At 44.2% G+C, this 12,926-nt stretch overlaps 1 protein-coding gene across 1 annotated transcript in view; it reads right to left on the bottom strand.

Annotated features, from left to right (window-relative positions):
* DSTN (destrin, actin depolymerizing factor) overlaps positions 1 to 12,926 on the bottom strand; it is a 53,440-nt gene that overhangs the window by 5,946 nt on the left and 34,568 nt on the right. Inside the window, exon 2 of the mRNA XM_079783513.1 lies at positions 3,261 to 3,568. Coding sequence (XP_079639639.1) covers positions 3,261 to 3,568 — 308 coding nt within the window. The remainder of the gene's footprint in view (positions 1 to 3,260; positions 3,569 to 12,926) is intronic.

Here is a 12,926-nt window from a genome sequence, read left to right on the forward strand (position 1 = left end):
CACAAATGGCTGCGGGCCTCGGAGGGAGCCCCAGGCTTGGCTCTGCTCCAGGCTACAAAGTTTCAATTGTAGAAGGAAAATAAATTCCAGATACCAGGGCCTCCGCTTGCGTTGCCAGGGGGCGTGGCCCGCCTGCAAACCACCACAGGCCCCTCGCTCAGGCCGCCCCACGCCCCAAGGGAACCCCACCCTGATCAGGGACACCCTTCAGGGCAAACCAGCTGGCCCCCACCCCTGTACCAGGCCTCTATCCTATCTAATAAAAGAGTACTATGCAGATTGATCATCACTGCAACACACAATATAGCTGCCCCCATGTGGTCAAAGATCCTGCCCCCATGTGGACACAAGATGGCCACCACAAGATGGCCAGCAGGAGAGGACAGTTGGGAGGCACCCGGCCTGCAAGGGAGGGCAGTTGAGAAGGACCAGGCCTGCAAGGGAGGGCAGTTGGAGGTGATCAACCCTGCAGGAGTGGGCAGTTAGGGGTGACCAGGCCGGCAGAGGAGGGAAGTTGGGGGCAAACAGGCTGGCAGCAGAGTGGTTAGGGGGTAATCAGGCTGGCAGGCAGAAGCGGTTAGGGGCAATCAGGAAGGCAGGCAGGCAAGCAGTTGAAAGCCAGCAGTCCTGGATTGTGAGAGGGATGTCCGACTGCCCGTTATCGGGCCTAAACGGGCAGTCGGACATCCCTTGAGGGGTCCCATATTGGAGAGGGTACAGGCTGGGCTGAGGGACAACCCCCCTCCATGCACGAATTTCGTGCACCGGGCCTCTAGTCTATATATATAAAAGCCTAAGCAACCGTTATGACCGAACAACCAGGTGGCCAGTTGCTATGACATGCACTGACAACCAGGGGGCAGACGCTCAATGCAGGAGCTGCCCCCTGGTGGTCAGTGTGCTCTCACGGCCAACATCCCATGGCCAGCCAACCTCTTGTGGTCCCTCCCCCTGGCCGACCAGCCCCTGATAGGCCTCAATTGCCAGCCAGGCCGAGGGACCCCACCCGTGCACAAATTTGTGCACTGGGCCTCTAGTTAATAAATAATAATACAAGAATAAACTGTGTTTTGTGTACTCACAACTGTAAACCTACTTTCTCCCCACCTGTATTCACCAATTTAAAAGCTAAACCTTACTATATTCATTATAAATAAATAAATAAATGGTTAAGTCAAAATCTTTATTTAGCTGCCACTCAGCTGTAAATTCCAGAATGGCAGGGACTTTACCTGTTTTACTCATAGCTGTTTCCCCAGGCCATAACACAATACCTGGCATGTAACAGAAATTAAGATTAATGAATGCACCTTCACTCAAATCTGGAATGTGCTCCTTTTGTCTCATTAACTACTGTCTTTATGTATTACTAGAGGCCCCATGCACGAAGATTCGTGCAAGAATGGGCCTTCCTTCCCTGGCTGTCGGCACCACCTTCGCTCGGGCCGGAGCCGCCTTTTCACTCCGCCCCGGAGCTGCCTTTCCACCTTCCCACGCTGCCCAGAGGCCTGGAGCAGCTGGGGCAGTGTGGAACGCCTGCGTTCCTCCCTGCCCCCAGCCGCTCCGAGCCTGCATATTCAAATTAACCCATCTTTGTTGGGTTAATTTGCATACTCACTCCTGATTGGCTGGTGGGCATCACGGAGGTACTGTCAATTTGCATCTTACTCTTTTATTAGTGTAGACTAGAGGCCCAACGCACGCTATCGCACGGCCCCGCCCACCCACCTGCTGCACTAATGCCCCGCCCACCATGCTCATGCCCCGCCCACAGCCCAGCCCACCCGCCTGCTGCACTTGCAGCCAAGCTTGCAGCTGCGCCCACCACCCCACCCGCCCGCTGGCCACCAGCCTTGCTGCGATTGGAGCCTGTGGGCCATGGGGGAGGGCCCAAGAAGTGCTCCATGCACCTCATGGTGACTGGCTGTTTGGTCGTTTTGGTCATGATGCCTCTTGGCCTTTTATTATTATGATATATGCGGCTGCCAGTCTTGCAGAACAGTAAGTTGCCCTAATACATGCACCCAGACCTCATATTTATATTCCTCACACATCTTTGTTTAGTCAAGTGCAACAGGCTTGCTGAAATGAAACAGGTGTGACCTGGAGTTACAATCCTTTAAACCAGAGTTATTTTGACTTCCTAGCCCCACATCCCAAGGTACTGGTGGCACACAACTGAGAGCTAAGCACCCCCTTGCCTTGCCCTGGCTCAGGCCAAAGTATCAAGAGCACCCTCACTTCCCCCAAATCAGAGGCTGTTACCTTTCCCCCTTCCCCCTAGAAGCTAAACATAGTTCATGTAAGAATTCCATATCAAGAAATGTAGCATAATACAATTAAATGAGGGATACAGGTGTGACTTTTAACTTGTGCTTAATCTCAAATATTAACTTACTTGAAAAAAACAGGATAACTCATTTAAACAGACTTTAAAAAAAAAGTCATGTAAAATCAATTTATAACACTTTTTTAGTATTTAGAACAATGCTGTCCAATAGAGCTTTCTGTAATGATGGAAATGTTGTATATCTGTGTAACCCAATAATGTGGCCACTAGTCACATGTGGCTACTGAGCATTTGAAATGTAAATTAAATGTAAATAAATTTTATTGCATTTAATTATTTTATATCTAACTAGCCACAGTGACTAGTGGCTACCCTTATGGACAGTGTGAACTATCACAGTTGGAGGCAATGATAGTACCAACTTCAAAAGTAGCAAACCACAGGCACAAATAAAGTATAGATGTTTTAAAAAGTAGGAGGATGGTTCCTGGCATTGCAAGTTAGAGAAGAATTTTGGTGAGATAAACTTTCTTCTCAGTATTCTAGGAAGAGTTTTTAGAGAAATTTTAACTTATAAGGAGTTCAGAGGATGCACAGAAATCTACCCCTCTGCATCCTTCCACTGCCAAAATAATCAACTATTGAAAGTCATTTTTCAAGTAAACAAAGTAGTTAAAATTTACTTTTGGTCCCACAAACATCAATCTAGCTAAGACCTTTTCTTTTCTTTCTTAATTTAAATTTTTTATTGTTGACACTATGCAAATAGTCTCGATTCCCACACCCTTTTGCCCATCTTGTAAATAAAAATTTACCAGAAACCTTGTAAATAAAAAATTAAATAACAATGACTACAGACCACTTGACTGAAAACTACTTTGGCTGCAGATACTGGCTCTCCAAATGCTAAACTAACAATGACATTAACTCTTAAGTTTTACAGAGACTCAATATTTCTATCACTGCTTACCATAAGAAAAACATCAGCTCCTCTTTTCTGGATTCCTTGGTTTCAAAGCTTGCATCATACAAAGCATAGCGACAATCTTTCTCTGGAAGCATTCCCACAAAATGCTTGAAAGGATCGGTTATGGTTACACCAACATCTCCAACCAAGATCTCTTTGCCTTCTTCTACAATGATGCACTTTTTGTCTGCACTGAGACAAAAAATGACAGCCTTCTTTCTTTTCTTGATTTCTTCTGGTGTGGAACACTTCCTAACTTTCATGTCATAAAAAATGCGACATACTTCATCAGCAACTTGCACTCCTGAGGCCTATAATGAGAAAAGGAAATCAAGAGGCTTATAATCTTTATTGTGCCAAATATAAAAACTATGTATTTGATTATAGACTGATATACACTTATTACAGTTTTTAAGGCATACTTATCATCCAATAGGGAAACTGCAATCACTAATTTCAGTCACTGAACATTTAATTACAAGATTACATATATAAGCCATTCATCACTATTATGTGGGATTAAGGGAAGAGTCATCTATGCAGCCCCTCATATCTTAAAACCTGAAAAAAGGTACTTCTGAGGTACTGGATTTTTTTTTTTTCTTATAGAGGTGGCTCAGAGCCCTGACTGGAGGTAGTCATCTTCCCAGTTTGATTATTAATATCACCCAATTCTTTTCATCCTATCTAATAAAAGGGTAATATGCAAATTAACCATCACTCCGTCACAAAGATGGCAGCGCCCATAGCCATAAGATGGCAGCGCCCAGTCCTCTCAGCCCCACTGGAGTCCCCCAGTCCTGGGAGGGCAGCTGCTGAAAGTGGGCAATGTGAGAAGCCTGGCAGAATGCTTGCTTCGTTGCTGTGGTGACGAGGCAAGCATTCCACCCTGGCCATGGAGGGCCTCTGGGCAGCGGGGACAGAGCAGCCGGGGGCGGCGGGGGGACAATTGCGTCATTGCCCCAATGACGAGGCAAGTGTTCCACACCCGGCCGCAGATGGGCCGCTGGGCTGCAAAGAGCCTCTGGGCAGTGGGCGTGGAGTGGCCAGGCCCCACAGAGAGCTACTGGCGCACAGATTTGTGTGCAGGGCAACTAGTAATGTATAATAGATGGTCAGAGTGGCTGGGCTGGAAAAATTATTCCATTCCTATGGCATAGCTTTCACTAATAAAAGAATTAAAAGGTCTTTGTTCTACTCACATTTCAAAATTATGTGATTACTATTCAGTAACATAATAGTCAAATGCCTTTAAAATTACACTTCAAAAAAATCTCCAAGTTTTAAATTAAGAATAATTAAGATTATTAAGAGACTAAATCTTAATTATTCCCACCACAAAAAGCAACGATATTTATGTGATGTGATAGAGGTGTTGGTTAGCTAATGCTATGATGGTAATCATATTGCAATATAAAAATGTATCAAATCAACAACTTTTACACCTTAAACTTACATGTTAATTATATCTCAATTTAAAAAAAGAATAAATCAGAAAATGTTTACTGCTGTGACAAAGAATACAGTTTAATTTGGTATTATATTGACCAGAAAAATAAGCCTTTTACTATGTTATATTTGCTATTTTGAGATGAGAAAGCAGTTGCACAAGATCTTGATAGCAAAAGTTCTAAAACCAGTTTTTAATCTTTTCATCTTCTTTAAGGAATGTGCTACTTATATTAACTTTACTTCATTAACTTCTTTGGTTTTGCATGTTAGTTTTTCTAAAGTAAGAATTTAAAGTTAATAGAATATAAATACTAAACAATGCAAAAATTATTGATAACCCAAAGTTAATGTCAAGTAATTTGCTTATGAAATAAAAATACACATGAGATGAAAAGATAACCCATACACTCAGAGAAAGTATTTGCAAATCATGTATCCAATAAAAACTTGTATCCAGAATATATAAAGAACCCTTCTAACTCAACAATAAAAATAAAGACAACCCAATTTAAGGGATTTGAATAGCCATTTCTTCAAAGAAGATATAAAAATGGTCAATAAGCACTTGGGAAAAATGCTCATGATAGCAGTCTTAGGGCAAAACCACAATAAGCTACTACTTCACACCCACTAGGATGGCTATAACCAAAATGACAACAGCAATAAATGCTGGCGAGTCTGTTGAAAAACTGGAATACTTATACATTGCTGACAGAACTGTTAAATGGTGCTGCTGCTTTGGGAAACAGTCTGGCAGAGTTCCTCAAAAAGTTAACCCTTTGCACTCGCTTTTTTCTCGAGCTGCTACCGATGCTAACCGTGTCGAGTCACACTCGACATCCGAGTGCAAAAGATTAAACATGCAGTTAAACACCTAGCAAAGCCACTCTCCCAGGTATATTCACAAGAGAAATAAAAACATGTGTTCATACAAAAACTTGTACATGAATGTTAATAACAGCATAATTCATAACAGCAAACAATTAGGAAAAACTGATGAATGAATAAACAAAATGTGGTATATGCATACAATGGAATATTATTCAGCCATAAAAATGAGGTACTGATACATGCTACAAAATGGAAAAAACCTTGAAAAACATTATGTTAAGTGAAATAAGCCAGGCATAAAAGGCCCCATTATATGATTCTATTTCCACAAAATGTTCAAAGTAGGCAAATCTATAGACAGGAGGAAAGAGGAATGGAGAGTGATTACTAATTGATATTGGGTTTTCATTTTGGAGTGTTAAAATGTTTTGAAACTTGATAGCAATGTGGATGCACAATTTTGTAAATATACTGAAAACCAGTGAATTGTACTTTATGATGTGTGAATTATCTATAATAATAAAAGCGTAATATGCTAATTAGACCAGACAGCCAAACGACCTTCTGGACATCCTTCCAGACAACCATGCTATGACACCCACTGGCGCCAGGCCAACCAAGGCAGGTGCGATGCGATTGTTTGGGGGCCTGGCTATCGCCCCATGATGGCCTTGCAGAGGGAGGCCCAGGCCACTGGCTGGCGGAACGATCAATCAGGGGGCTCCACGATCACCCAAATAGGCCCAGACCACCAACCGGCAGGCTGCGGTGGGGGGTGGGACCTCCCTTTGCAAGGGAAGCTCAGGTCCCGGGTGCCTGCTGGTGGTGGGAGGGAAGCCTGGGTCCCGGGTGCCAGAGGGAAGCTGGTGCTGGCAGCCGAGGGAAGGAAGGCCTACTCTTGCATGAATTTCATGCGTTGGGCCTCTAGTCTACACTAATAAAAGAGAAACATGAAAATTGACCATCACTCCGCTACACCCACAGCCAATCAAGAGCGAGTATGCAAATTAGCCCAACAAGATGGCAGCAACCACAGAGCTGGAGTGAGCAGGAGGCTTGGGTTGCCCCCGGCAATGGAGGAAGCCAAGCTTCCCACTCGCCCTGGCCGGCCCTGGCCTCCGCTCAAGGCTACAAAGTTTCAATTATAGAAGATAAATAAATCCCAGATACCTGCTTCCAGCCGGCCCTGGCCTCCGCTCAAGGAGGCGCTGAAAAAAAAGAAAGAAAAGAAAAGAAGGAGGTGCTGGGAGCCTGGATCGCCGGGGGGGCGTGGCCAGCCTGAAAACAGCCCTCAGCTCCTCACCCAGGCTGGCCACACTCCCATGGGGTGAGGGTCCCCACTGGGGGGGCTTGGCCAGCCTGCAAACAGCCATCAGTCCCTCATCCAGGCTGGCCAGGCACCCCAGTGGGAACCCCCACCCTGAAGGGGGTGTGGCCAGCCTAAAAACAGCCCTCAGCCCCTCACCCCATCAGTGGGGGTCAGTTGGAGGTGATCAGGACAGGGAGGGGGCAGTTTGGAGTGAGGACAGCAGGGGGGCAGTTGGGGGCGAGCAAGCCAGTGGGGAGGGAAGGTGGGGGCGAGCAGGCCAGCAGGGGGGGCAGTTGGGGGTGAGAAGGCTGGCAGGGGAGGCAATTGGGGACAAGCACACTGGTACAAGGGGCAGTTGGGGGTGATCAGGCTGGCAGGGGGGCATTTGGGGGCAAGCAGACCAGTGGCGGGGGGCAGTTGGGGGCGAGCAGGCCGGCAGGCAGAGTGGTTAGGAGCAATCAGGCAGGCAGGTGAGCCGTTAGGAGCCGGCAGTCCCGGATTGCAAGAGGGATGTCTGACTGCTGGTTTAGGCCTGATCCCTGTAAATTGGCAGTAGGACATCCTTCGAGGGGTCCCAGATTGGAGAAGGTCCAGGCCGGGCTGAGGGACACCCCCCCTCCCCCTGTGCACGAATTTCATGCACCAGGCCTCTAGTAATATATAAAAACCCTGGGTCGTAACTACCAGTAATGACCGGAGGCTGAACAACAGGAAGTCCGTGCTGGCCCCGCCCCCAAGCAAGCAGTAAGGGGCAATCAGGTAGGCAAGCAGAGGGGTTAGGGGTGATCAGGTAGGCAGACCAGTGGTTACGGGTGATCAGGTAGGCAGATGGCCCCTCACAGGGCTGGCCCCGCCCCCAAGCAAGTGGTTAGGGGCATCAGGTAGGCAGGCAAGCAGTTAGGGTTGATCAGGTAGGCAGACGGCCCCTCACCGGGCTGGCCTTGCACCCAAGCAAGTGGTTAGGGCAGTGATGGCGAACCTATGACACGCGTGTCAGCACTGACACGCGTAGCCATTTCTGATGACACGCGGCTGCTAAGGCGGCCGCCTGCCAAGGATGAAACATTTGCTGCTCCTGAGGATGAAACATTTGTGACTAGAGTCTTGGAGTTAGAACTCCAAGACTCTAGTCGCAAATGTTTCACCCTCCCCTATTAGACACTCTGTGCCAGAGGTCTGTAGGCCAAAACAACAGAAGTCCGGCACAGAGCGTCTAGTTCTGGGACTTCCGGTTAAGCCGGGATCTTTGCCCTCACTTCCACCAGGAAAGCAGGGAGCAGCGGAACGCAGCGGGGGATGCATCTCTGGGGGTCCTGCCATTACCAGTAACCAAATACCAGTTAACCACAGCAACCATTATCTACTGTTCTGGGGTGTCATGGATTTCTAATCCATCATTACTGAGATAAGTGAGGGGGAGGCTGGGAGAGGCGAGGGTTTGTGGCGTGCTATGGGTGCCGTTTCCGGCCATTAGAAATAGCGGCAGCCATTTTAATTCACATAAAGAACACCATCTTGCTCCATAGTGCAGACTCCATTTCACCACTATTACTGTTGTGCATCCTTATTAACCCCTATTTCTGCTTATTAACCCTGCCCTTTCCTAAAAGACAGTTATATGCACCATTTTGTGGTTAGTTAGGCTAGTTAACCCCTAATTGCCTGCAGGCCTAACAAGCTATCTATAATTCTATCTTCTGTCACTGCCCTCTTGATGGAGAACCCAAAAAATAAAAAACTAAGGTTAAGTAAAGGAAGTGGTAGTAGCAATGGCCGACCCTTTCAAGAGACATGGACCGAGATGTATGGCTTTATAGAAAAAAATGGCAGATCATTTTGCGTTCTATGTACTGAAACGGTAGTAAGCAGAATGTGGAATATAAATAGACATTTTGAAACTAATCATTCCCAGCTCTTGGAAAAAAGTGAGGATGAAAGGAAGGAATACATTTCCAGGCAGCTACACCTTTATAAGAGCCAATCTAATTCCATCCTTAAATTTATGAAAGGCTCTACAAATTTAACATCTGCAAGTTTGTGCATTGCTCACTCTATAGCTCAGCATGGAAAAGCGCTCAGTGAGGGAGAATTTATTAAAGAAACTCTCCTAAGATGTGCACCAGTTCTATTTCACGATATGCAGAATAAAGATGCAATTATTAAGAGACTATCTGAGTTACCACTCAGTAGAAATATCATAAAAGACCGAATAATGAGACTGAACACAAACGTACAACATCAATTAAAGAGAGACATAAGGAAGTGTAAATATTTTTCGATCTCTCTTGATGAAACTGATGTCACATCACATGCTCAGTTGGCCATTATTGGTCGATATTCTGATGGTCTCACAATGAGAGAAGAGTTGATAAAGTTAGTATCAGTGTCAACAAGTAAATCAGGAAGCGAAATATGTAAGGTTGTTATACAAACATTTCGTGACCTAAGCATTGATATCTCTAAAGTTGTGTCAGTGACGACAGATGGGGCACCAAATATGGTGGGGAAGAAAGTCGGATTTGTCAAATTGTTTACAGAAGCTATTGGACATCCGATTGTGTCTTTTCTTTTTTTTTTTTTAAATATATTTTATTGATTCTTTACAGAGAGGAAGAGAGAGGGATAGAGAGTTAGAAACATCGATGAGAGAGAAACATCGATCAGCTGCCTCTTGCACACCCCCTACTGGGGATGTGCCCACAACCAAGGTACATGCCCTTGACCGGAATCGAACCCGGGACCATTCAGTCCGCAGGCCGACGCTCTATCCAATGAGCCAAACCGGTTTCGGCCGATTGTGTCTTTTCATTGTATTATCCATCAGGAGGCTTTATGTGCCAAGGCAGGATTCACCAACTTAAACGACTTAATGTCAGTTGTTACAAAAATAGTTAATTTAATAGCTGCTCGCCCCCTTCACAAGCGAAAATTTTCGGCACTTTTACTGGAGGTTGATTCCACCTACAGTGGACTGCTGATGTACAATAATGTAAGATGGCTGAGCCGAGGCAAAAAGTTCTTGAGCGCTTTGTGGAGTGCTTTGAAGAAATTAAGGTATTTCTTGACGATAAGGATCTGGGAAACTTTCCTCAGCTTAATGATGATGAGTGGGTCAACACCCTGATGTTTTTTACAGATCTCTCTGTTCATATTAATGAACTGAACTTAAAGTTACAAGGTTTTGGCAAAAGTATTGATGTTTGGATACATAAAAGCTTTTGAAAGTAAAGTTAAAATTTTCAAGCGAGATGTAGAAACTAAAACTTATAAGTATTTTCCTCGAGTAACAAAGTATTTTGAGAAGGCCAGTGCAGCTGTACAAAATGAAATGGAACTCTTGCATATGAAGTACCAGCATGTTTTAGACTCGTTAATTGACCAGTTTAGTGATAGATTTAGTCAATTGAGAAGTCTAGAACAGACCATGAAAATAATTAAGTATCCTGATGTAGTAGTCTACAGTAGTTTGGAATTAAATGGTTTCCAATGGATGCAAATTGATGATTTGGAGATGCAACTTGCAGAATTTCAAGACAGTATCTGGGCTCAGGTGTTTGTCAACTTGAGGTCAAAGCTTGAGAATCTGGAAAGGTGCTGCTTGGAGAATCAAGAGGAGTGCCACTACGAACAGGAAATTTGGAGTGCCTGGAACCGACTACCAGACACTTTTAGCACCCTGAAAAAATATAGCAATGGCTTTACTCACAATTTTTCCCTCTACATACTTTTGTGAGGCCTTATTCTCAGCGTTAAATAATATCAAAACCAACAAAAGAAACAGATTGACAGATGAAGTTAGTAGCGCTTGCTTGGGCCTGAAGTGTACAAAATACCAACCTTCAATTGAAGATTTAGCCAATGAAATTCAGCAACAAAAAAGTCACTAATAGGCAGGTTAGTTAAAGAATTCCCCCTCCCCCTCACTTATCTTAGTTCATGGCACCCCACACAAGCTAAATAATATCAAGACCAACAAAAGAAACCGAATGACAGATGAACAAAGAAGTCACTAAGCAGGTAAGTTAAATATTTAGTTTTTGGTTTATTAAATACAATTATATATAACAATTATACATTTATGTTAAACTATAAATATTGCGAAATAATGTTTTTTCCTCAAAGTGACACACTACCCGAGTTATGCTCAGTTTTTTGGCGAAGTTTGACACACCAAGCTCAAAAGGTTGCCCATCACTGGGTTAGGGGCATCAGGTAGGCAGACCAGCGGTTAGGGGTGATCAGGTAGGTAGGCAAGCAGTTAGGGGCCCCCTACAGGGCTGGCCCCGCCCCCCAGCAAAGAAAGAGGGAGGCCCAGGCCAGCCAAGCCATTGCACCCCAGATTGTCACCTGCAGAGGGAGGCCACTGGTGGCAGGGGAGTGGGGGCAGCACTGCACAGATGGCAAGCAGTGGCAGTGGCGGGGGTGGGGCCAGCTGCCTGCAGCCCGGGGAAGGAAAGCCCCGATAGGCCCTGATCTCAGGCTAGGCCTAGGGACCCTACCCGAGGGGTCCCGAATTGTGAGACGGTGCAGGCCGGGCTGAGGGGACCCCCCCCCCCCCACACACACACACACACACGAGTGCACGAATTTTCGTGCACTGGACCTCTAGTATCTCAATAAAGCTGTTACTTAAAAATATATATAAGAATTCTGGGGATTAAAATACACTAAGATCCCAGCATTTAGTTAACATTAATGTACTTGGGCCATTTAATCATATTAATTAAAAGAGTATAATCTACTTCAATCCCATCTAATCTAATCCACATTTTGTTTATAAATGAATATTGCACTCTAAAATAATGAATTGGTAAATACAGAAAAATTAAGACTAGAAAATTACTACAAAAGCTACACAATCTTATCACTTTCCTACTATTAAAAAGCACTTTTCTTAAACCTTTTACTGCTTTAGGAGTAGTATCGTTCTGATCTTTACAGTTCATCTGTGTACAGCAAGTTATGGATCTTTATTTTGCTTTTTTGAACAGAGGAAAAAATATTCAAAATAATGAATAACTAAAAGTGGACTCCAATTCTTCTCAACACCCAAGTTTACATATGTTGATTTGTTAGTCTCACATGTCCAACCCATCTTGAAAAGCATGAAGACAGTATATTTAAAGCCTTCTACCCAACCAATCAATATTTGAATTTATCTGTTAACATCTAAGTGAAGTATCTCAAGCATTTTATATCCTGACTTAGAAAGTAATCAAAGTAATCATGTACCAGTAACTGAAAACAGAAAGGAAATGTATATTCTGCAATTAAAATGCAACTAATCTCAGCCAAATCAAGCTGTAACTTACAGGCATCTTAAAAGCCTCAGTAAGGAGGAATTTGAGCTTTTTCTATAAAAAATTAGGTCTGTGCAGGTCTCTAATGAAGAGACACTTCTAGTAGAAGAAATGAACACTGAAGACTGTGAAAAAGAAACTGGCAGACACTGGAAGCAGGAAGACCACTTTTGAGATAGTTACAAATATCCAGAAGAGAAAGCTCTAAACTACAGCAGTGCAGTTGAAACAAAACAAAACAAAAAATCCAAGGGCATTCCAAAGTAGAATTGATATAGCTGAGTGAAACCATAGAAGTAGCATCAGCCCAATAAAATGGCTCAGTCGTTAAGTATTGACCTATGAACCAGGAGGTCATGGTTCGATTCCCGGTCAGGGCACATGCCTGGGTTGCAGGCTCCATCTCTATCTAGTAGGGGGCGTGCAGAAGGAGGCAGATCGATGATTCTCTCCCATTACTGATGTTTCTATCTCTCTCTCCCTCTCGCTTTCTCTCTGAAATCAGTAAGGATATATTAAAAAAAAAAAAAAAGTAGCAGCATCAAAGAAGATCCAGGATTCTCTAGACTGGTAAGTAGAAAGTTTGTGGGTGTATCAGCAGAAAGGGGAGATGGTTACAATTTAACATGTTAAAAAAATTTTTTTTAATCCTCACACAAGGATATTCTTTTTTCCATTGATTTTTAGAATTGAAGGGAGGAGAGACACACAGAGAGAAACATCAATGTGAGAGACACATCGACTGATTGTCTTCCGCACATGCCAGGGCCGACTAGA

This window comes from Cnephaeus nilssonii, assembly GCF_951640355.1.
Source record: "Cnephaeus nilssonii genome assembly, chromosome: 11".
Lineage (NCBI taxonomy): Eukaryota > Metazoa > Chordata > Mammalia > Chiroptera > Vespertilionidae > Cnephaeus > Cnephaeus nilssonii.